The following is a 24,761-nucleotide window of genomic DNA, read 5'->3' as shown; positions in this document are numbered from 1 at the left end:
TTTTACTTCACCTTAGTTAAACTCTTTGCTACTTTACTACTTAAAAAAAAAAAAAAGAAAAAACAAGAATGAAAACGAACTAGGCTTTTTCAAATCAGTTCCAAGTAGTGGAAGTGAGGAAGAGGAAGTGGCTGCTAAATTACCTACTTCCGGTCTAGCGTCGCAAAAAAAAAAAAAGCCGTAAATTGTAGAGCCTCCGTTCGGTCCCGCCCTCAATGGGCGGGCTCGAGCAATAACTGACCAATGGAGAGCGCCCTGGCTTCAAGCAGCAAAGTGGGTGGAGTTCCAGGGAACTCGGCTCCTCCGCTGTGGAGTTCGGCATTTCCGCCCACGTGGGCAGACACGCTGGGAGGACGCTGCTTGATTCTGCAGGTGCCAGACTCTCTAATGGGGCCAGCCCCTGACGGAGAGCAGCTGCGAGAGGTGAGTTGAGAGAAATGGCGAGGCCCAGCGTCCTCACTCAGCTGCCGAGCTCTTAGATAGCGGATCCTGACAGCCGGTGAGGCACAGGAGGGTGGTCCACCGTGGAGGAGCCCCGTGGCACCGATTCGTGGTACCTGAAAGCATAAGGGCCTCGTGTATTGCTTAGCGAAGTGTCCAGGAAACTTCCAACGGTATACCATCTCCAAGTGGAGCTCCTTGTTGCGCTGTCAGGTTACTTCAGTGCAGGGTTCTGGGTTTTACAACGAATGTTATTCTCATTCAAAGGAGGGGAGCGCATATGAAGCCTTTATCTAAAACCTGTGTCACAGGGGCACTTTAGGCAGCAAATGCCAAATAACTATGATCTCACGTTGCCTTCTTCTCTGGTGACAGGTGATGGAAACAACCTTGGAAGGCATAGGAAAAGAGAAGAAGAAGGCATCCTTAAGAAAGCGTGCAAGAGCTGGATCTCCAACAGAGAGCCTCCTCCTGCAGCCACCAAAGCTCAGCCGGGCAGAACTATACAAGGAACCTACCAATGAGGAGCTGAATCGCCTTCGGGAGACCGAGATCCTGTTCCATTCCAGTTTGCTTCGCTTACAGGTATTGTTGGATGGCTAGAGCTTAGGTTAGTGGGACTTGATTGGGACTGTAAGGCTAATAGATTCTTCCTTCACCTCTCTTATAGGTAGAGGAGCTAATCAAAGAAGTAAGACTATCAGAGAAGAAGAAGGACCGGATTGATGCCTTCCTAAAGGCAGTCAACCAGCAGATCAAGAAAGTGCCCTCAATCCCTGAAACAGAGGTAAAACGGGTGGCTTGGGCAACTGATAAACAAGGCCTTGAGAGGCCTGGGATTTATCAGTCAGGAGTTTTGCTATTCTCTTGTTGGGCTGGGTGTTAAAAAGCTCATTCTCACTATAAGCAGCAGCTATGATTGGTTATTCATGTATTCACCACTTAACATTTAGTGTTCAGGGGATACTTTAGTAAATGAAATAACCTATGCACTAATGTTGAGTTATGAACAACAGATAAGCTGTGGGATAGTTTTAGAAGACAGCAGCTATTATGGAAAAAGGAAAACCAGGATAATGCAAGGGGATTTTTTGAGTATTAGGAGTTTAAAATGAATGCCACTTGTGGCCTTTTCCATTTATGTGATACTGAGGACTTGAACCCAGGGTTTCATGGGTGCTAAGGAATCACTCTATCACTAAGCCACATTCTCAGCTATGGCTTGAAGTTTTGATAGAATGGCCAAAGTAAGCCCTACTGAAGTGACATTTGTGTAAAGATTTGAAACTAGTCTGTCAGCCATATATTATCTAAAGGAGGAAGAACTTTCCAGGAAAGGAAAGCAATGAGTACTTTGTCTAGAAAATGGGAATTTCTCTTGAAAAAATGGTATTGTCCTTGGAATAAATTTGGTCATGATAGAAGGGAAATCAAAAAGGTAATAGGAAAAAGTGTTATATTGGGCCTTATATAGCAAGGTAAGAACTTAGGGCTGGAAGTGGTTTGTGGTGGACACTTGGCTTAGCATGTGCAACTTTTTGAGTATGACACCAGCAGTAACAAAAGAAGGAAAGGACTCTTGCTGTTGCTGTAGGTGGTGGAAAGCCAGTGCTGGATGTTTTGTTTTGCACAGCAGTGAAAGACTGTACCTTTTGGGCCAGGAGTGTGGCCTGGAGTTAGAGTGCTTACCTAGCATGCATGAAGCCCTGGGTTCAATTCCTTGGTACTACATACATGGAAAAAGCCAGAAGTGGCTCAAGTGGTAGAAAAAATTCAAAGACAGTGCCCAAAGCCGGTGCAGTGGCCCACACTCTGGAGGCTGAGATCTGAAGATAATGATTCAAAGCCAGCCTGGGCACTAAAGTGTGTGGAAAGTGGTGCTGTGGCTCAAGGGATAGAGTGGTAGCCTTGAGCTGAAGAGCTCAGGGGCAACGCCCAGGCCCAGGGGTAGGGTGGTAGTGTTGAGCTGAAGAGCTTAGGGACAGTGCCCAGGCCCAGAGTTCAAGGCCTATGAACGACCAAAAAAAAAAAAAAAATAAAAAAGTTTATATTGGTTGGTTGTGGGACTTGAACTCTGGGCCTGGGCATTGTTCCTGGGTTCTTCAGCTCAAGGCTACCGCCCTACTTGTTGAGCCACAGACCACTTCTGATTTTCTAGTACTTAATTGGAGATGAGTCTCACAGAGGGGCCAGGAGTTTGGCCTAGTGGTAGAGTGCTAGACCAGGGTTCATTTCCTCAGTACCATGTACATAGAAAAAAGCCAGAAGTGGTGCTGTAGCTCAAGTCTTGAGAAAAACCCAAGGACAGTGCTTAGGCCCTGAGCCCAAGTCCAGGATTTGGCCAAAAAAAAGAAAGAAAAAGTTGTTTAAGCTGGGCGTGGTGGCTCATGCTTGTAATCCTAGCTACTCAGGTGGTTGAGATCTGAGGATCAAGGTTCAAAGCCAGCCCGGGCACAAAAAGACCTGAGACTCATATTTCCAGTTAACCTCTAGAAAACGGGAAGTGGGGCTTGGCTCAAGAGTAGGGCAGTAGCCTTGAGCTGAAGAGCTCAGGGATAGCACCCAGGCTGAGTTCAAGCACCATGACCCACCGAAAAAAAACCCCAAAAACAAAAGAGTCTAACAGACTTGAGTGCCTGGGCTATGTAAGTTCACTTATATAGTTTAAAATGTTTTACTTGGGTGGTGTGTTGAAAGTAGAATGAAAGGGACAAAGCAGAAATCAAGGGACTAGTTAGATATTTATTGTACATTGAAAATTAGTACTATCTTAACATTTGAATAGAGGGAGATGTAGTGTAGCTGGGAAAATGACTTAGTGGTAGAGTGCTGACTAGAATGCATGAACTCTTGGGTTGGATTCCTCAGTACCTCATAAACAGAAAAAGCTGGAAGAGTTCTGGGGCTCAAGTGGTGGAGTGCTAGCCTTGAGAGAAGAAACTCGGGGAGAGAGTTCAAGCCCCAGGACTAGCACAAAAAGAAAAAGGAAAGTAGTTTACTTCTGATTTCTTCCTCTTTTCCTCCTCCTTCCTTTTCCTCCCCCACCCCTCCTCCTCCTCCCAGTCCGGGGTCTTAAACTCAGGGCCTGAGCTTGGACTTCGTCAAGGCTAGAGCTCTACCACTTAATCCAAAGCACCACTTCCAGCTTTTTTTATGCTGTGGTACTGAGAAATCCAACCCCGGTCTTTGTGCATGCTAGGCAAGCACTCTATCACTATGCAAAACTCCCAGCCCTCAATTTTTTTTTGACCAGTCCTGGGACTTGAACTCAGGGCTCTGCTTTCCCAGTGGGTTTGGGGGAACCTGCTGGACTACTTACGCTTGGGGGGGGGGGTGTCTGGCTGTGAGCTGCTCCTTGGTGTTGGAAAGTCATTCCCCTCCCCTCTGGTCTATGACAGATTTTTAGTTCTGTTGTTTCAATGAAAAAGTACTGATCTCAATACTTCGTGGCCTACAACCTGTAATCCCAGCACTTAGAGGCTGGATACTGGTGGCTTAAAAAAGTGCTGACTTGGCTGGAGCATGGCCTAGTGATAGGGTGCTTGCCTAGCATGCACGAAGACCCGGGTTCAATTGCTTGGCCTTGAGGAAGCCCAAGGACAGTGCTCAGGTCCTGAGTTTAAGCTGCATGACTGGCAAAAAAGAAAAGTGCTGACTTTAAAATCTAATAACGTAAAGCTTAGTATGTTCACATATTCCTGTAGTCTCAGCTACTCAGGAGACTGAATCAGGAAGATAGCTTGTGTCCAGTTTAGTGCTAGCTTATACAACATAGCCTCATCTTTTCAAAGTAAAAACAAAAAAATCTGATTATTTAAAACTACCATATAAAAGATACAAATTAAAGAATGGTTCACAAAGGGGGCTGGGAATGTGGCTTAGTGGTAGAATGCTTGACTAGCATGCATGAAATCCTGAGTTTGATTCCTCAATACCACATAGACAGAAAAAGCTGGAGGTGGTGCTGTGGCTCAAGTGGTAGAATGCTTGCCTTGAGCAAAAGAGCTCAGGGACAGCACTCAGGTCCTGAGTTCAAGCCCTGTGACAGACTAAATAAATAAATAATTAGCTGGGCATGGTAGCTCATGCCCAATCCTTGCTACTCAGGAGGGTGAGATCTGAGAATCATGGTTCAAAGGCAGCCAGGGCATTAAAGAACAGAAAACTTATCTCCAATTAGCCTCTAAAAATGGAAAGCTGTGCTGTGGCTCCAGGGGTAGGGCAGCAGCCTACAGCTGAAGAGCTCAGGGACAGTGCCCAGGCCGATTTCAAGGCCCATGACCCATCCCCCCCCAAAAAAAATTAAAAAGAGGCATTTCAGTAGTTTGGGCTAGGAATATGGTTTAGTGGTAGAATACTTGCCTAATATGTATGAGGCCCTGGGTTCTATTCCTCAGTACCACAAAAACAGAGGGAAAAAAAAAAAGTCACAAAACATTCTTCTCCCAGGCGCCAGTGCTGTCGCTCATGCCTGTAATCCTAGCTACTCAGGAGGCTGAGATCTGAGAATCTCGGTTCAAAGACAGCCCAGGCACTTATCTCTAGCTAATCTCTAGAAAATGAGAAGTGGTGCTGTGGCTTGAGGGTAGGATGGTAGCCTTAAGCTGAAGTGCTCAGGAACAGTACCCAGGCCCTGGGGTAGGGCAGTAGCCTTGAGCCAGTGTTCAAACCCCACGGCTCCCCCTCCCCGCAAAAAAAAAAATCTCTTGTGAGAGTTTCATAGTATATTGTTATTATTCAGTTGTGTGTGTGTAGGTATGCATGGGTGTGTGCACTTGTGCACACATGTGTTACTAGATGAACTCAGGGCTTGGTTTGCTCTTACTGTATTTGCTCACAGCTGGCCACTTAACCATTCCTCTTGTATGACATTTTGCTGGTTAGCTGGAGGTGGAATGATGGAGTCTTTTTTTTGTTTGTTTTTTTTTTTTTGCCAGTCCTGGTCTTGAACTCAGGGCCTGAGCACTGTTCTCGGACTTTCTCAAGGCTAGAGCTCTACCACTTGAGCCTCAGCACCACTTCCGGCTTTTTTTGTATATATGCGGTACCAAGGAATCGAACCCGGGTCTTTGTGCATGCTAGGCAAGCACTTTAACCACTAGGCCAAACTCCCAGCCCCATGATGGAGTCTTTCTGACTTTTCTGTCTGGTCCGGCTTTGTATTTCAAGCCTCTGGTCTCAACCTCGTGAATAACTAGGAGGTGGTGTCTAGCTTTGACCAATCATTCATTCATTCATTCATTCATTCATTCATTCATTTATTTATTTATTGCCAGCCTTGGGCTTGAACTCAGGGCCTGGGCCTATCCTTGGATACTTTTGCTCAAGGCTAGCCCTCTGCTACTTGAACCACAGTGCCACTTCTGGCTTTTTCTGTGTATGTGTTCTGGGGAATCAAACCCAGGGCTTTGTGCATGTTAGGTGAGCACATTACCATTAGGCTATGCTCCTGGCTCCTTTAACCAATCTTTTTTTTTTTTTTTGGTGGGTTATGGGGCTTGAACTCTGGGCCTGGGCGCTGTCCCTGAGCTCTTCAACTCAAGGCTACTGCCCTATCCCTGGAGCCACAGCCCCACTTTCAGTTTTCTAGTGATTAGTTGGAGATAAGAGTCTCAGGTTCTTTAGTGCCCCAGCTGACTTTGAACCATGATCCTCTGATCTCAGCCTCCTGAGTAGCTAGGATTACAGGCCTGAGCTAGTTTTCTTTAACCAATCTTGAACTGGGGCTTGAACTCAGAGCCTCGGGCTTTCACTCAAGGCTGGTGCTCTTCTGTGTGGGCCACAACTCCACTTACTTCCAACTTTCGGTGGTTAATTGGAGATGAGAGTCTCACAGATTTTCCTGTCCTGGGTGGCTTCAAACTGGGTTCTTCAGATCTTAGCCTTCTGAGTGGCTTGGATTACAGGTGAGCCACCTAGAGAGATTCTGAGGTGATTCTTCCACTGCAAGTGGAGTATGTATTAGGGACAACACTCACTCACCTGTCTAGGCAAAACTGGTGACTTTGGCAGCTTTCTTCTCCAGTCTTTTGATGACAGCCACAGCAATGCAGTCATCCTGAACAGCAAAATGAGCCACAGGAAGTTTGTCAGAGAAACTACCAACACACTTAGGCTTGCCAGGAAATAAATCAATGGTGGCAGCATCATAAGACTGCAAGAATTCAGGGCTGTCTTCCAGCTTCCCATCAGTATGGTGATCAGGCTTCCTTTAGCTCAGCCACCTCATAAAAGTATAAGCTGTATGAAAATCCAGCCCAAGGGAGCATGCACAGTTCAGGATACCTGAGCAATTTAACTAGTTCTTCCATTGTGGCTTATTTGTTGAGACAGGGGCTTTCTGTATAGCCCAGGCTAGCCTGGAACTGATAATCTTTCTGCCACTGCTTCTAGGGCTGGATTTACCAAGTTGAGTTAAATCAGATGGTTTAAATGCTTTTTTGTCTTGAGTACTTATATGATATTGCCTTCATGTGAAAAAGATGGGAAGATTAGCACTTCAGTTTCAAACGTCTTAGGATGTTAAGACATCTGTTAGACATCAGGAAGCCAATATGAGGAAGGCAGTGGAGTGAATATGTGTTCCTCTCTCTTCCTACAGCTTACGGACCAGTCATGGCTTCCAGCTGAGGTTCGGGTCCCCCTCCACCAAGTGCCTTATAATGTGAAGGGTACTTTCTGCTTCCTGCCTCCAACCCAAGTCACTGTTGTGGGTAGCTACCTTCTGGGCACCTGTATCCGACCAGACATCAATGTGGATATGGCACTGACCATGCCCAGGGTAAGGTTAAAGGTTTGGGGGATTGAGGAGTCCATGATAAGAGCAGCATAAATGTGTCCCTGGGTCAGTTGTTCCCTTGGAACTTTGTGTTCCTGTGTGAGAACTGAGCGAGATGTTGCTAAATTAAGACACTCCATAGTCAGAAGAAGCTCCAGGATGCTCACTCTGTTTCCTTTTAGCCTCAACCTCCACAAGCATTCATGGTCCTCGTACTGTATTCCCTTTCTTCACCTCCTCCAGGAAATCTTGCAGGACAAGGATGGACTGAACCAGCGCTACTTTCGCAAGCGTGCCCTTTATCTAGCCCACTTGGCTTACCACCTGGCCCAAGACCCCCTCTTTGGCAGTGTTCGCTTCTCCTATGTCAATGGCTGCCACCTGAAACCCTTGCTTCTGCTGCGGCCACGTGGTGAGATTCATGCCTAGCCTAAGGGACCAGTGGGGGTGACGAATGTGGGAAGGGAGGTACAATAAATCCTGAGGTGGGAAAACATAGGGCTCTCAAATATGAGAGGGGTAGTATGGTAGTATGGGGTACTCCTTCAGTTAGCCACAGGGTCTAGGCACTGTATGTCTCTACCCAGGCAAGGATGAACGGCTAGTCACAGTACGTCTCTACGTGTGCCCTCCTCTGAACTTCTTCCGTCCATGTCGCCTGTTGCCGAATAAGAACAATGTGCGCTCTGCCTGGTACCAAGGACAGTGTCCTCCAGAGGGTGGTGAGCAGGCACTGGTGTCCTGGTGTGCTGGAGGGATGGGATGTGGCGGAGATTTCTCTTCTCATGTCTCCTCTGTTCTTCCCACAGGTCACGTGGAGCCTCCTACTCCCCACTACAACACGTGGATCCTGCAGGATACAGCTCTCGAGTCTCATGCACAGCTGTTGTCAACTGTGCTAGGCTCTGCCCTGGGGCTGAAGGATGGTGTGGCACTTCTGAAAGTCTGGCTGCGTCAGCGGGAGCTGGACAAGGTGAGTTGGGGGTGACCTAAGCCTTCCTGCCTCCTTGTGTTATAGATCGGCTCTGAGCTCGGGTCTCTCTCATCTGTCTGTCTCTCTTTCAGGGCCTAGGTGGGTTTAATGGGTTCATCATCTCCATGCTGGTTGCATTCCTCGTGTCCACACGCAAGATCCATACCACCATGAGCGGCTACCAGGTCCTGAGGAGCGTCTTGCAATTTCTGGGTGAGACAGACTGGGCAAGGCCGAGAGTTTTTCTTATCCCAGGAATCCTCTCATTCTGTCAGGGATTCCTGAGTCCCTTGCCATCAGACTGAGCAGATGGAATCCTGGAGGCACCTAGGCTGAGGGAGGGTGTCTTTAGAGCAGGATCTCTGGGGAGAGACACCTCTGACTCACCCACCTTCTCTGGTTCACTCCAGCTAGCACAGATCTGACAGTCAACGGGATCAGTTTATGTTTCAGCTCAGATCCGTCCTTGGTAAGTTGGAGAAGGGCATTTCTGTGCCAAAAGGCCTGAAGATAAGGCCCAGCCTTTGACTGTCTTTTCTCTACTCATCTCCTACCCCCAGCCAGCTCTGGCTGACTTCAATCAGGCCTTCCCAGTTGTCTTCCTGGATCCGTCAGGCCGTCTCAACCTTTGTGCAGACGTCACTGCCTCCACCTACCACCAGGTACCAAGAGGCCCAGTGGAGCCTATTCCTGTGTACCCCAGATGTCCCAGTCTCATGCCTGCCTTCTTTACCAAACCCCAGAAAGTGCTCTCCAAAGAAGTGAAGTTGGGCCAGGAGTTTGGCCTAGAGGTAGAGTGCTTTCCTAGCATGCCCAAAGACCCGGTTTCGATTCCTCAGTACCACATACATAGAAAATGCTGGAAATGGTGCTGTGGGTCAAGTGGTAGACCTCTATTCTTGCGAAAGCCCAAGAACAGTGCTCAGGCCCTGAGTTCAAGCCCCAGGACTGGCAGTGGTGGCTCATGCCTTCAATCCTAGCTACTCAGGAGGCTGAGGTCTGAGGACTGAGCTTCAGAGTTAGCCTGGGCAGGAATTCAGTAAGACCCTTCCAATAAATTGTCAAAAAAAGGGGCCGTGAGTTTGGCCTAGTAGTAGAGTTCTTGCCTAGCATGCATGAAGTCCCGGGTTCAATTCCTTGGTACCACATACATAGAAAAAAGCCAGAAGTGGTGTTGAGGCTCAAATGGTAGAGAAAGTCCAAGGACAGTGCCCAGGCCCTGAGTTTAAGCCACAGGACTGCCCCCCCCCCCAAAAAAAGAAAAAAATTGTCAAAAAAGCTGAAATGCCACTGTGGTTCAAGTGATAGAATACTAGCCTTGGGCAAAAGAACCTCAGGGGCAGCACTTAGGCCCTGAGTTCAAGCACTGGGACTAGCACACACACACACACACACACACACACACACACACACACACACACACGCACACACACACACACACGCACACACACACACAATAAATAAATAAAAAAGATGATGAGGCGTGTTGTAGGTGAGTCTTTGGGTTAGCCAGGTATCCAGCGGTGGTTTCTCTTACTTTGTGGCCTTAGGTGCAGCATGAGGCACGGCTGTCTATGGCATTGCTGGACAGCAAAGCAGATGATGGATTCCAGCTTCTGTTGATGACTCCTAAACCCATGATCCGGGCATTTGACCACATCCTGCAGTGAGTTTAGGGATGACAGGGTATGTTGGTGGGTCCTGTCTCCCTGAGATAATGAGGCCAAATTTCCTTAGGCAGGTGTTCAGGTCTTCCTTGGGGTAGTGGTAAGAGGGGCCTGCAGACACTTAATACCCTTCTTTCTCTTTCTCTACCCCTCTAGTCTTCGTCCACTGAGTCGTTTACAGGCAGCATGTCACCAGCTAAAGCTCTGGCCAGAGCTCCAAGACAATGGTGGGGACTATGTTTCAGCTGCATTGAGCCCATTAACCACTCTCCTGGAGCAGGGTCTGGGCTCTCGGCTACACTTGCTGGCTCATTCTCGGCTCCCTGTTCCAGAGGTGAGCTAGTGTAGTTTGGGGAGTGGTGGAGCTGAGTTGGGTTGGATTCCAAATTCCAAAGAATACAAATGGCATCCTTTCTTTACAGCCTATTTTTTTTTCAACTAGTTGTAGATTTTATTTTCACACCAGTCTAGAGAGAATCTTGGGTTGAGCTCAGCCTTTTTATTTTCTTCAGTGGGATATCAACCAAGATCCACCGAAGCACAAAGACGCTGGGACTCTGACCCTGGGATTACTCCTCCGGCCCGAGGCCCTCACCAGTGTCCTGGAGCTTGGCCCAGAGGCTGACCAGGCTGAGGTGAGGTACCCAGCATGGACATTGGGAGGCTTTGGGCCAACTGTCTTCATGTTAGCTTGAGCATGTCACAAAAGGTTCTGAGACTGTCCTAAAAAATGGGGGTGGGGTGGGGTGAGAGGTGATGGTGCTGGGTTTGAATTTAAGGTCTTGTTACATCCCCAGCCTTGTCCTTTGTTCTCAATTCCTCCAACCACCCCTTACCTGTCCTCAGGCTGCTGATTTCCGCCAGTTCTGGGGATCTCGTTCAGAACTTCGGCGTTTCCAAGATGGAGCCATTAGGGAAGCGGTGGTCTGGGAGGCAGCCTCTCTTTCTCAGAAGCGCCTTATTCCTCACCAGGTGGTTACCCACCTCCTGGCACTGTGAGTATTAGCGTTCATGCCTGGAGGTCTCCATGGTCTTCCTTTTTTTTTTTTTTTTTTTTTGCCAGTCCTGGGCTTGAGCTCAGGACCTAAGCACTGTCCTTGGATTTTCTCAAGGCTAGAATTCTATCATTTGAGCCTCAGCACCACTTCTGGCTTTTTTCTATGTATGTGGTACTGAGGAATCAAACCCGGGTTTTCATGCATGCTAAGCAAGCACTCTACCACTAGGTCAAACTCCCGGCCCCATCATGGTCTTTTTATGAGGGTCTAATCCAGGAGATTGGAATGAGTAGCTCACCTCATGCTGAGGCTAGCTTCCTTAATGCACTGTGTCTGTGTCCCCCCTTCAGCCATGCTAACATTCCAGATACCTGTATCCACTATGTGGGTGGCTTCCTGGATGCATTGATTCGAGATCCGAAAGAGGTAAGGGCCTCAGGGCCAAAGCTAGTGATGCTAGAATAAATAATCTGGCTTCAGATGTGGGAGAGCCCTTTCCTCTAGTCGAGCTGCATTTCCTGGGATGTCCAGCAGGTGGTGGTCTAGCTCTGCTGCAGGTTGAGCTGTGGCAGAATCCTTGGTGGTTTCTGGGGTTGATGTATAGCATTGAGACTCCTGATCATCTTTTCTTTCCTTAGACCTCCAGCACAGGAGAAGAGGCTCTAATGGTGGTGGTACGCTGCTATGATGAGCTCAGCCGCTTGCTGTGGGGGCTGGAGGGTCTCCCACTGACTGTGTCTGCGGTTCAGGGAGCTCATCCAGTCCTGCGCTATACAGAGGTAAGGTGCCCTAATAGGGCAGAGAACCCATTTTGCTCAGCAACCTTCCACCTCTACTCCTTCTGCCTGGGCATCCCTCCCAGCCCCAGGCACCTTCCTCAACCCCACTTCTTCAATGGCAGGTATTTCCACCAGCCCCAGTCCGTCCCGCCTTCTCCTTCTATGAGCTTCTCCGGGAGCGGGCCTCACTGTTGCCCCGACCTGATAAGCCCTGCCCAGCCTATGTGGAGCCCATGACTGGTAAGAGGGCTCTTGACAGGGAGAGGGACCATCAGTTGTCCCTGCAGATTACAAGATGAAACCTCTCATCCTTCTCCCTTAGTGGTTTGTCACCTGGAGGGCAGTGGTCAGTGGCCACAGGATGCTGAAGCCGTGCGGCGGGTCCGAGCTGCCTTCCAGCTTCGCCTGGCAGAACTGTTGACGCAGCAGCATAACCTGCAGTGCCGGGCTACTGCCACACACACTGATGTCCTCAAGGTCAGGGATGGTTAAGGAAATCACCCGGCATGTCAGGTGTACAAGGCGATAGCCCCAGGCCCCCAGGCGGATAGGCGCTTCCTGTCCCATCTCCTCTTCCAACAGGATGGGTTTGTGTTCCGGATTCGCGTGGCTTATCATCGGGAGCCTCAGATCCTGAAGGAGGTCCGGAGCCCTGAGGGGATGATTTCACTGAGGGACACTCCCGCTTCTCTCCGCCTTGAGAGAGACACCAGGCTCTTGCCCCTGCTCACCAGTGCCCTGCATGGGTAAGGCCCCCTGCAGACTTCCTGTCTGTAAGCCTTCTGGCTCCCATTCTCTCCTGGCTACCCATCTGTGTGGGAGGCCAGATGGTTTCACAGGGGTCTAAAGTCTAGAAGCCCATCCTTGCCACCTGCTGTGTTTCTTTGGGCAGGTTTTCTCATCTGTAGGAAGGGAGAACATTGGCATTGACCTCCTGGAGCATTTGTTAGAGGATGAGATTGTATGTGATGCATGAACACGCAGGCCAGGGCTGGTGAATACATACTAGCAATGGGGCTGTCCCTCGGCTCTGGAAGCCCAGGGTCTCATTGCCTCCTCTTCTTCCCTCAGGCTCCAGCAGCAGCACCCAGCCTTCTCGAGTGTAGCCCGCCTGGTAAAGCGCTGGGTACATGCACAGCTCCTGGGAGAGGAATTCACTGATGAGAGCTTGGATTTGGTGGTGGCTGCCCTCTTCCTGCATCCTGAGCCCTTCACCCCTCCCAGGTGACCCTCCCCACCTTTTCTCTAGCCAAGAAGTTCTTTTTGGGCCTCACTTTTATACTTCATGTTTACCTATAGTCCAAATTGGAGAGAGTGGTGAAAGAAATGATAGAGGGTCCAGGTACCTGTGGCTCACACCTGTGATCCTAGCTACTCAGAAGGCTTGGGACCTCAGGATCACAGTTCAAAGCCAGCCTAGGAAGGAAAGGGATCTGAGTTCCCTAGACGGTAAAGGAAGTGGTGGCTTGGGGATGGTAGCTGGGCTGTGCACTCCTCACTGGTTTCCTCAGCTTCCCCCAGGTTGAGGGCTCCCTAAGTTGAGAGGAAAAGCCTGAGGGGGTGATGGCTGGGCCTCAGACTCTGGCTCCTTCTACTTAGCTCCCCCCAGGTTGGCTTCCTCCGGTTCCTTTCCTTGGTATCTACCTTTGATTGGAAGAACAACCCTCTCATTGTCAACCTCAACAATGAGCTCACTGGTAAGTAGTGGTAGGCCCACCAGAGCACCCCTTTACACATGGCATAGTGGGACATATGTTAGGTTTTCTCTGTGTTTCCCCCATCCCAGAGAGTGCAGCCTCACCGTCTCTTTGGGGATAGAGAAAGTCAAGTGGAAAAGGCCCAGGTTTAGACTGGCTGTAGTGAGGTTTGGCCTTGTGTGGTTAGTGATAGAATGGACTCCAGTGGAGAGCAGAGAGGAGTGGAGGCAGGCTTTTGGACACTAGGTGAGAGGTCATAGGGGAGCAAGGAAGCATAGACCAGGTGCCCACACTTCCTGGGCGTGAGAATAGTGATTTCTAGTTGTAATCTGAGGAGCTCCGAGTTCCAGCAAAGAGCAGGGTGTTAGGTTCCTAATTCCCCAGGTGTGTGGGACCCCGAGGCAGGAGGGGTCTGGGAGCAGGCCTGGGCTTGTGCGGGCCCGGAAACTAGACTGGGGTGCCAGGCAGTGGAAAATTCTGCTTCTGGGCTGTGGCTAGGAGATTAACACCCCACCCTGTTCAGGCAACTGTGGCGTCCATTTCATCCCTTTCGCCCGTTGGGGGAGGGGTACTGGAAATCCCTGTGATGCTCAGGAGCGGGCACACACTGGGAGCACCCAGAGTGGCGTAAGGGGTGTTCTGGGGGTGACTAGGCTGATCATACCCACTCTTGTCTCTAGCGGAGGAGCAGGTGGAGATACGCAGTAGCTTCCTGGCGGCTCGGACCCGACTACCAGTCATGGTCATCATTACTCCCCAGGACCGCAGAGGCTCTGTGTGGACACAGGATGGACCCTCAGCCCAGGTTCAACTCCATATCTGTCCCCAAATTCAGTTTTTCTACCCTCCCCCCTTAAACCCCCCAAACTGTCAGCCCCAGCCTAATCTGGTATTTTTGTATCACTCAGATCCTTCAGCAGCTCGTGGTTGTAGCAGCCAAGGCCTTACCCATCCTAGAGAAACAACTGACTGATCCCCAGGGTCCTGGAGACATCAGGGTAAGTCACTCACTAAAGTTCTCCAGACCTTGAGAAGGCCCTCTTTTTCTTTTTGCCAGTCCTGGGGCTTGAACTCGGGGCCTGGGCACTGCCCCTGGGCTTCATGTGCTCAAGGCTAGCATTCTACCACTTGAGCCATAGCATTACTTCCAGCCCTTTCTGTGTATGTAGTACTGAGGAATGGAACCCAGGGCTTCTTGCATGCTAGACAAGTACACTACCACTAAGCCACATTTCCAGCCCCTGCCTAGCTCTCTTGTCTGGTGAGATGGTACAGAGGAGAGGTCAAAAGCTGCTGTGGTATCTGGGAGTGGTAGAGTTGGGGGATGGGGAAACAGGGCTCAAGCTGGCAACAGTGGGGCCTGCAGACCTACAATAGATGGTCAGATACAGGAGCAGAAGGGAAGCAAGGTGATCATGTGGGAGGGTAACAGGAAGAACTGCTGACCTCTCCCTCCTCCCTTCTTCAGACAGTATTCCGGCCACCCTTGGACATGTATGATGTTCTCATCCATCTGTCTTCCCGGCACATTCCCCGACACCGCCAGGCTGTGGACTGTCCAGCTGCCTCCTTCTGCCGGGGCCTCCTCGATGAGCCAGGTCCCTCATCCATGATGCCTGTACTGGCTTATGATCCACCTCAGCTCTATCTGGCCCATCTCAGGGTGGGTCCCAAAAGACTGGCTGATCTGGCAAAGGGACTTCCAGGCAAAGCTGGAGGAAGCCCACCTATAAACCTGTTTTTGTTCTGTCTTTTCCTAGGCGGCCTTTGGGGATCTGGCCCTTTTCTTCTATGACCAGCATGGCGGACAGGTGATCGGGGTCCTCTGGAGGCCTGCCAGCTTCCAGCCCCAGCCTTTCAAGGTATGCTGGCTGGTGACAGCCTTGTTTTCCTGAGCATGTATATGTGTCCCCTGTCTGCGTAGTCCTGCTTCTGAGTCAAGTATTATTATTCCACTCCCACCCCCTACCCCACCTCTATTCTTCCCTCCTAGTGTCTCAGGATGTACCTTGTGTCACCTCAATCCATATTTCTTGTGATTCTCTCAGGCTTCCAGCACAAAGGGGCGCATGGCGATGTCACAAGGTGGGGAGCTAATGACAGTGCCCAACGTAGAAGCAATCCTGGAGGATTTTGCTGTGTTGGGTGAAGGCCTGGTTCATTCTGTGGATGCCCGAAGTGAGAGATGGGCGGTGTGATCCCAGCCCTGGAGCAAGCAGTAGATGGACAACAGGACTTTGGAGCCCTGGAACAAGATGTTGGGGGAAGTGACCTTCATTGCACATGGAGCCTCTATGGAGGATTTGATGACCTTAACACACTGAATTACTCCCGAAGAGATCCTTGGTCCAATTTTCTGTTTCACGCTCTGGGATTGAGGTGTATTGGCTCCGGCCATGGTGTATTTTGGAGACTCCTAGATCTGACTGTCTCAACTCACAGAAGAGTAGGAGCCAGCTATTGGAAACCAAGCCTGTCAGTTCTGGCCTGAGATCTTTTCATTCTGTTTTGTCCATCATGGGGCTTAAATACAGGGCCTGGGCACTGTCTCTGAGCTTTTTTGCTTAAGGCTCTACCATGTTGAGTCACAGCACCACTTTGGTTGTTTGGTGGTTAATTGGAGATAAGAGATTCACAGAATTTCCTGCCCAGGCTGGCTTCAAACTATGATTCCCAGATCTCAGTCTTCTAAGTAGCTAGGGTCACTCTATTTCTTTCTTTTCTTTTTTTTTTTTTTGTGGGTCATGAGGCTTGAACTCGGCCTGGGCTACCACCCTACCTGGGCCTGGGCATTGTTCCTTAGCTCTTCAGCTCAAGGCTACCTCCTTACCCATGAGCCAAGCCCCACTTCCCATTTTCTAGAAGTTAATTGGAGATAAGAGTCTCAGTCTTTTTGTGCCCGAGCTGGCTTTGAACCTTGATCCTCAGATCTCGGCTTGCTGAGTAGCGATGATTACAGGTGTTAGCCACTGTGCCTGGTGGGTCACTCTATTTCTTATTGCCCTTTGAAGCTTTTTCCAGAAGCAGTTGGGAAATAAAAGATGTGTGCCTGGGGTGGAGGCTGTGTCTACTTCTTGGCAAGATATGCGCCTGATCTTAGCATACCCTTTACTATAGCTTTAGGCCTTTAGCTGGGACCCAGAGGAAGTGTGGTTCTTCCTGAGGGTTAAAGCCCAGCAGTGGAAAAGGGACTGTGTATGTATGAATACACCACACTGAAGGGGCACAGTTCTCTCCTGTGTTGGCACTGCTGCCTCCCAGGGTGGAGTCGGTGGAAAAGGACAGGATAGAAAGGGCTGGGTGATAAAGGGCTCAGGGGTCTGGTGGTCTTCAGTCTAGAAGAGAGAATGGAGAGCACTGAGTGCTGCCTCAGCCTCTCAGTGTCCGAGTCCCACCAGCTCTGAGCGTTATGTCCATTCATTTCAAGACTGCACCATCCCACTGCAGTGGAGTTGTGTCCTGCTCCCCAGGGCCCCAGGGAGGAGGGGATATTCTCCCTTCCACTGTAGTTCACATCCCCTTTCTGGCAGCCACTCCCTGCTCCTCTGTCTCTCCTAATCCTAGCTGTTTTTCTAGACTCAGCTCAAATAGTGCCCCTCCTCAGCCGTGCCCTGGCCCCAGCCCGAGGTGTTCATTCCCTCTTGTGAACTGTGAAGGCAATTATTCCTGTTGAGTTCACTGAGCAGGCACTGCAGTGTGAAACCGGTCTATTGTCTTGATTTCTGACTTAAAATTAAATTGCCTAATTCTGCCCATGTTCCTGGTTTGTCTTCCCTTGACTTTTTCACCCGGTCTCCTAGGTATAAACTCCATGGAGCAGGGAACAGATTTCTCGGTGCTCTTCATGGCACCTAGTATGGGGTGTTAGGTATGGAAGGAATAGACAGGCATGCAGAGGCCAGGGCTACCACCAGAAGGCCTCAAAGAAATGGGAATTAAACTTGAGAACTCTAGAGCAGGTGGGATGAAGACAGTGGAAGAACCTGAGAAATAGGGATCTATATTTGACCTATGTGTGGTTGTGCTTCACAAGCAGGAACATTTCCAGTTCAAGGCTAGGCTAGATCATATAGTGAGATGCTATCTCAAAAATAAATCTGAAAGCCAGGTGCATTGGCTCACGCCTGTAATTCAAGCTACTCAGGAGGCTGAGATCCGAGGATTGTGGTCCAGCCTGGCACTAACCGTGAGACTCTTATCCAATTAATCACCAGAAAATGGGAAGTGGTTCTGTGGCTTGGGGGTAGGGCAGTAGCCTTGAGCTGAAGAGCTCAGGGATAGAGCCCAGGCTCAGAGTTCAAGCCCCATGACCCAGAATAACAAAAACATAAGTCTGAGCTGGACACCAGTTCCTCTTTATCTGTAATCCTAGCTACTCAGATGCTGAGATCTGAGGATCTCTGAAGCCTCCAATTAGCTACCTAAAAGCTGGGAATGGAGCTGTGGCTCAAATGGTAGAGCATCTGCCTTGAGCAAAACGCTAAGGGACAGCATCCAAGGCCTGAGTTCAAGCCCCAGTACCATCACAAAAACAAAAATAATGGGACTTGAGGTGGTGGCTCAAGCTTCTAATCCTAGCTAAACAGGAGGCTTAGATGTGAGAATCTCATTGAGAACCAGTAAGGGTAGACAAAACTCTCATCTCCAATTAACTGGTAAAAAAAACTACAAGTGAAGTCGTGGCTTAAAAGCTAGAGGGCCAGACTTGAGCTGCAAGCAGAACTCAAGGCTCTTGAGTTAGGCCCCAGGACCAGCACAAAAGAAAACAACAAAAACCTAGGTTGAGGCTATAGCCCAGTGATATATTGCTTGCCTAGCCCAAACGGATTAGGGATTAGAGTCCTGGGTCTGGTCTCTAGTGCCCCCCTCCCCGCAAAAAGCGGTAGCACTTATTTTCTAGTATGTATGGGGTAATGCTGTTAAGGGGTCCATACATAGCCATACCCACTCTGCAGGGGTTGTAGTGTTCCATCTTTACTTGGTAGCCACAGGTGGGAACTCTGGTCTCCAGTGTCTTGAAATCTCTTGGTCTTCATGGTTCTCTTTCTCCCCCACGCTGTCATAGTACAATTGAGCCCAAGGTTGAAACAAGCATAAGCAATGAATTGATTAGTAGGGTGATTTGGGGTCTGCATCGCTCTCTGTGCTATGTACTCGCTTATGTAAAGCACAGTGTCCTGGGCTTTGCTTTAGGTGCCCTGTAAATCATGATCCACAGTCGTCCCTACCTCTTCATCTGCCTCTCCCTTGATGTCTTCTGCACAGCCTCTTACAGGCCCTGAGAAAGGCTAGAGATTTCTAGCTAGTTTCAAACCATCTTGTCTTATTCCCGGGGCAGCTGCAAGCTCTTACAAACCCAGCTGTGATTTATCCCAGTGTAAGAAAGGATGGAATCTGCCTTCAGGCAGAGCTACTAGTGGTTCTAAGAGCTACATAGAATGCCTACCCATGTGGAGGATGGGCTGTGGGTCTGGGATTTCCCTGTTGTCGTCTCAGGCAGATTACTTCTTCTTGGAGTCAAGTCTAAAAGAGGACTGACATCTCAGAAACTCGAAATCCCCATCTTTCCCTGCACTCTACTCCTACAGGGTTGAGGATAGAAAGCCCAGGTTTTTAAGTCCTTCAAGAGACAACTTCTACCTGCTTTTCTCAGATTTTCTCTGAGAACTAAATGAAGAAAGCTCATGTCCAAGATGACTGCCTTGGCTCCTTGCTGGAACCCAAGATAACCCTGGTCATTTAAGTCCCAGCCTATTGGGTACCAGCGTAGAGAGGTACTTCGAATGTGGCTAGAGTTTGGGAGGGAGACTGAAAAGAGGTCTTTTTTTTTTTTTTTTGCCAGTCCTGGGCTTGAGCTCAGGGCCTGAGCACTGTCCTTGGACTTTCTCAAGGCTAGAGCTCTACCACTTGAGCCTCAGCACCACTTCCGGCTTTTTTCTATGTATGTGGTACCTAGGAATCGAATCAAGGTCTTCAGGCATGCTAGGCAAGCACTTTAACCACTAGGCCAAACTCCCGGCCCTGAAAAGAGGTCTTATGTGTCCTTGGTGGTGTCTGACTCAGGCTCTGCCCTTAATTGCAGGTGGATCTAGATGGGATCTGATGTGTGTTCCGGCATGTACACATCAGTATGCATGAACCCTTGTGTACTTGTGTAGGCTTGTTTTTTTTTTTTTTTTTTTTTTTTTCCAGTCCTGGAGACAACTCAGGGCCTGAGCACTGTCCTTGGGGCTTTCTCAAGGCTAGAGCTGTACCACTTGAGCCACAGCACCATGTCCAGCTTTTTTCTATGTATGTGATACCTAGGAATCGAAGCCGGATCTTCATGCATGCTAGGCAAGCACTACCACTAGGTAGTGGCATCCTCAGATTTCAGCTTCTGAATAGCTAGGTTAATAGGTGCAGATGTGAGCCCTGGCACCCAATTTTGTGTAGATTTTTGCTTCAGTTCTAGTTAATGGAGAAAGGGAAAACATCTGTTTTTGTAGACCAGGTCAGGAGGTATAAATCTTGGATTTGTTCCTATAGTTTCAAGTAAGGTGCTTTCTTTTGGGGAGGGGCCCTCCAATTTCCCCAATTCTCACCTACTCCTCTCTAGTTCAAGTTGCTGAATGTAAAGGATCCTTCTTTCTTGTACTATTGGCCACCTCCTCTCCACCTCTTTTGTGCCTGTGCTGGTCCTCTGCCAGATTCCCATACAACAGGTTACCTTCAGTTCCTAACCTTTTAAGTCAGATTTGGGCAACAAACCTCCCTCTACATGTCACCTCCTCTCTCCAACATCCGGTACTAGTTTTATGAGTCACAGATTATCCAGGTGAGTGATAAGGGAGAGGGGAAGCCTGGGGCACCTGAATCACCCGCCCTGCACAGGAAAGGCTAGACTATCCTACTTCAGAGAGGGAGGAGAAGGAGACACCTCAGAATGACCCCGGGAATTAAGTGGAACCTAGACAAGGGGTGTTTTGAATCCAGAGAGATACTTTCTCATTTCAGCTTTTAAAAGATAGATAGGGTAATTTTTCTAAGTTTTTTTTTTCAGTTGTGAGGCTTGAACTCAGGGCCTGGGCACTGTCCCTGAGTTCTTTTGCTCAAAGCTATCACTCTACCCCTTTGAGCCATAGACTCACAGTTTCATAGTGCCAAAGAGGAGGAATAAAGGAGAGGCCTCAACTGCAGGTCCCTCCAGTAGGGTTGGGAAGGAAGGAGCTTGGCCAACTTCTCTGTTCTGGGCTACCTGTGGACTTTTCTCCATCTGCTAAAGACCCTTAAATGCATCTATTATTGGCAAGACACATAGGAACAGGGTCAAGGGAAAGGCCAAGGTGGGAGCTTAAGAACTAGTTCACCTTGGGGCCGGGAGTTTGGCCTAGCATGCACGAAGACCCGGGTTCGATTCCTTGGTACCCCACATACGTAGCAAAAAGCCGGAAGTGGTGCTGAGGCTCAAATGGTAGAGCTCTAGCCTTGAGAAAGTCCAAGGACAGTGCTTAAGCCCTGAGCTCAAGCCCAGGACTGGCAAAAAAAAAAAAAAGAACTAGCTCACCTGACTCAAGCCTAAATCTGCCATTGGCAGCTCTCTATACTTCAAAATTGGAAACTGCACATGGCAGGGCTGAGAGCTCTGAAAGACTGAGTTGGCTGAGACTGGACCTTGATTAAAGGAGAGTATTGAGATCTATCCTCCATTCTACTTGTTGGCCAACAGTTTAGATGAAAAAGTTATGGCATGGTGGGTTTTCCCTGGTCTCCTTCTACAACACTCTACCCCACCCCTGCCTTACACCATCTTCCAATCTATGGGGTTTCCTTGGAGCTCCCCTCCTAGACTAGAGACCCTCAGTGGGCACTGCCACTTCTGGCTTTTTCTATATATGTGGTACCAGGAATCCAACCCAGGGCTTCATGCATGCTAGGCATGCATTCTATCACTAGGCAAAAACCCTAGCCCAGGGTCTCTTGTTTTAGTCCATCTTCTAGTCAACAGCTGTCCTGTTCAGAGCTCCCATTAGCCACAATCCTAGTGAGGGAAAATTTGACAACTAATCTTACTCAGAACTCCAATGTCAGATGGTTAACATGATGAGGCTGAAGGGACAGGTGGGTGACTCTGTTCTTTGACTTGTCCCAACTTCCAGTTGCAGCAGTGTCTGTGAGAGCCTGGGGCTTAGAGCAGCACAGCTCAAATATCTCCTGCCCTGTGGAAAAGCTGCAGGCCCATAGTATCAGACCTAAGGCACTTCCCAATCCACAGGTTTTCTTCCCTTGCCCCTTTAACTGCTTCTTTCTTTATGCTCAGGCCTGAACTAGTAGTCTCTTAGCTGGAAAACTCGCCACAAAATCCCAAGTGTCCCTTCCTCTAGGAAGCCTGATTTCCTAGCCCACATTCTTTTCCTGGCTGCAGGAAAGGACTGTTCTGTCCTAGTGCAAGTGGGCTTTCCTCTTTGCCCTGTCCTCTTCTGAGATAACCTTCCCTAGCTCCAGAAACTCCACTTTCAGGGAGGAGGGAAAAGGGCAATCCACGTGGCCTAGTGGTAGAGTGCTTGCCTAGCATGCACAAAGGCCTGGGTTCCATTCCTTGTTATCACATACACAGACAAGGCTGTGGCTCAAGGGTAGAGTGCTAGCCTTGAGAAGGCTCAAGGACAGTGTCTGTGCCCTGAGTTCAAGCTCCAGGAGAGAGAGAGGAGAGAGAGAGAGAGAGAGAGAGAGAGAGAGAGAGAGAGAGAGAGAGAGAGAGAGAGAGAGAGAGAGAGAGGAGAGAGAGAGAGTTATCGCCTGGTCTATATGAACTCTATGTCACTAACACCCCTCTGCTGAGCCAGGCATAGGGAAAGCCCAGATGTCTGGCAGTGAATCTTCAAATCATTTAACAAATTCCATCTCTCATCTCTGGCTTTTATAAACATTGGCTCCATACTCACAGCCAGGCCCCAGCCAGAAAGAAGTACATATCAAATAGACCTGCACTGGACCCTGTGGGCACACACCTGTACACACACATGCACACAGCTAAGCATGCTCCTGGAGGTGCATGGATATTCACACCTGGAGAAATGTGGCTCTAGTTAAAGAGCTGGCTTTTCTTAAGAATGTTTACTGCTGGGCCTGGAGTTTGGCCTAGTGGTTAAAGTGCTTGCCTAGCATGCACGAAGACCCAGGTTCGATTCCACGGTACCACATACATAGAAAAAAGCCGGAAGTGGTGCTGAGGCTCAAGTGGTAGAGCTCTAGCCTTGAGAGAGTCCAAGGACAGTGCTCAGGCCCTGAGCTCAAGCCCAGGACTGGCAAAAAAAAAAAAAAAAAAAAAAGAATGTTTACTGCTATGGTGACCATAGATTGGTGTTCAAAGCATGAAACATTTATTTGTACGTTATTTTTATTTTTTTCCAGTTCTGGGGCTTATACTCAGGGCCTGAGCACTATCCTTGGGACTTTATTTTGCTCAAGGCTAGCACTCTGCCACTTAAGCCACAGAATCACTTCTAGCTTTTTCTGTGTATGTGGTACCGAGGAATCAAACCTGGGTCTCTGTGCAGGCTAGGCAAGCACTCTACGACTAGACCAAACTCCTGGCCCAGAAAGCATGAAACATTTTTTGTGCATGCCAATACTGGAGTGTGAACTCAGGGTCTTGTGCTGCTGCTGCTGCTGTGTGTGTGTGTGTGTGTGTGTGTGTGTGTGTGTGTGTGTACACAATATTGGGGCTGGAACTCAGGGTATGGGCACTGTCCTTTAGCTTTTTCACTCAAGGCTAGGGCTCTACCACTTAACCCACTGCTTGTGTGTGTGTGTGTGTGTGTGTGTGTGTGTGTGTGTGTGTGTGTGTGGTTAAATTGATTTAAGAGTTCAGAGTCTCCTACCTGGGCTGACTTTGAGCTGAGACCCTCAAATCTCAGCTCTTCAGTAGCTAGGACCATAGACATGAGCTGTCAGCACCCAGCTCTAAAACAATCCTGCATCTTGTTTGAAGCCCTAGAAGTGCTTCCTTGAAGAAATCTCTCTTGGGTGATCGCCTTCACATTAGTCAGTGGCTCATCTCGGCACTCAAGTTCTGGGTTTCTGTCCCCATACACTTAGTTCCAAGATTTGGGATCATTCCCCAGCAAAGATTGAGACCTCCATTCCATGTCTCTGCTGTGTCACTCTGGCCTTCTGGTGGCCTATCTCATCTCATCATAGGCTGCAGAGGACAGCTCAGACACCAGAGGTGAAGCTGGTCCCAGATCCTGGGATGTTCATAATAAGATGAATCATCTTCCAGTCCATAGCTAGCCCCCCACCCACAATGCTTGGAAGCAGAAATCATTTCCAACTGGGCTTTACTACTGGGGTAGCTGGAAAGATGGCTCAGCATGGAGGGGCTCAATAGCTTCTGAATTGTGGCTTCCTGCTCCCCATGTCTCAGATCTGTAGAGCTCTCTGGCCTCTTCTCCCTTCCTTCCCCATCCCACGGGGATTTGAATCTTCGTTCAGTGCTCAGCAAAATGACGTGCAGGTGGCATCTCTCTAAACCACAATTTGATCATCTCTGAAACTGGGAGAACACCCCCATGTCTGGACATTATTTTTCAAAATGAGAGGAAGTGCTTCCTTGACTTGAAAATGCGAGCCTGTTTTGCTCTGCCCCTCCCTCTCTCAAATGCTCTGCAAGAGGTTGGGGGTTGCAGGGCCTGGAGGGGACTCTGTCTTCCCTCCCACCCCTTTCTGACTCACTAAGAGTAAAGTTCTCTTCTGCTAGTTCAGGCTGTTCTCATTCAGGCAGAAAAGGTTGTTTCTTTGGGGGGTGTGCCACCCCCTACCCCTTAAAGGGCCTCAGCCAGCCCCTCTGGTCCAGCAGGCTAGGACTTGTATTATTATCCCTTCCTTCATCTGAGAAAACACGCCTCCTCCAACTCTGACCCTAAAGGAGTCATGGCCTCCCACAGAGGATGGGCTGTGCAGGCCCCTTCCCTGCCCGGTGAGACAGAGGCCTTGCTCAAGATGTCATGGGAGGAGGTAGGACCTTCTCACCTGCCTCTTCCTGAAGGTCCTAGAGCAGCTGGTTCTTGGCCCACATTCAGTAAGAGAGAGCCCAGAGAGCCTAGATGAACTGTATGACTCAGAGGGTTGGGGCCTCAGCAAGCTGCCTCTTCGGTGAAGCTATGCTTTCTTGTGCCTTCTTCTCCAAGGGCTGCCAATCACACTGACTACAATGTGAATGATGCTCCCAGAGTTATGGAGCAATGAGACAGAGTCACTCGTGCCTCATACTCGTGCCTGCCTAGCACTTCTGTGTAGGCACCTGTTTCTTCCCAGGTGACTCAAGAAAGGTTGGTAGGCCAGATTCTAGTGGGTCATGCTTGTAATCCTAGTTACTCAGGAGTCTGAGATCTGAAGATTGCAGTTCAAAGCCAGGCCAGGTAGGAAAGTCCAGAGACACTTATCT

At 49.2% G+C, this 24,761-nt stretch overlaps 1 protein-coding gene across 1 annotated transcript; it reads left to right on the top strand.

Annotated features, from left to right (window-relative positions):
- Positions 1–817: 817 nt before the first annotated feature.
- On the top strand, positions 818–16,390 carry Nol6 (nucleolar protein 6). Its single transcript, XM_090330116.1, has 25 exons — positions 818–1,026; positions 1,112–1,228; positions 7,043–7,222; positions 7,463–7,631; positions 7,807–7,941; positions 8,029–8,192; positions 8,285–8,405; positions 8,603–8,661; positions 8,753–8,854; positions 9,743–9,858; positions 10,016–10,193; positions 10,372–10,494; positions 10,706–10,854; positions 11,208–11,283; positions 11,496–11,636; positions 11,759–11,876; positions 11,959–12,113; positions 12,219–12,382; positions 12,708–12,860; positions 13,236–13,333; positions 14,014–14,138; positions 14,242–14,331; positions 14,802–14,996; positions 15,094–15,195; positions 15,382–16,390. Exons 1-25 carry the CDS (start codon positions 820–822, stop codon positions 15,529–15,531), a joined length of 3,387 nt encoding a protein of 1,128 aa, XP_090186242.1. The 5' UTR covers positions 818–819; the 3' UTR covers positions 15,532–16,390.
- Positions 16,391–24,761: the final 8,371 nt, after the last annotated feature.

The sequence above is a fragment of the Megascapheus bottae genome, chromosome 3 (assembly GCF_031878675.1).
Source record: "Megascapheus bottae isolate mThoBot1 chromosome 3, mThoBot2.hap1, whole genome shotgun sequence".
NCBI lineage: Eukaryota > Metazoa > Chordata > Mammalia > Rodentia > Geomyidae > Megascapheus > Megascapheus bottae.
Note: the sequence above shows the minus strand (reverse complement) of the source record. Positions and strands in the feature narration are given on the sequence as shown.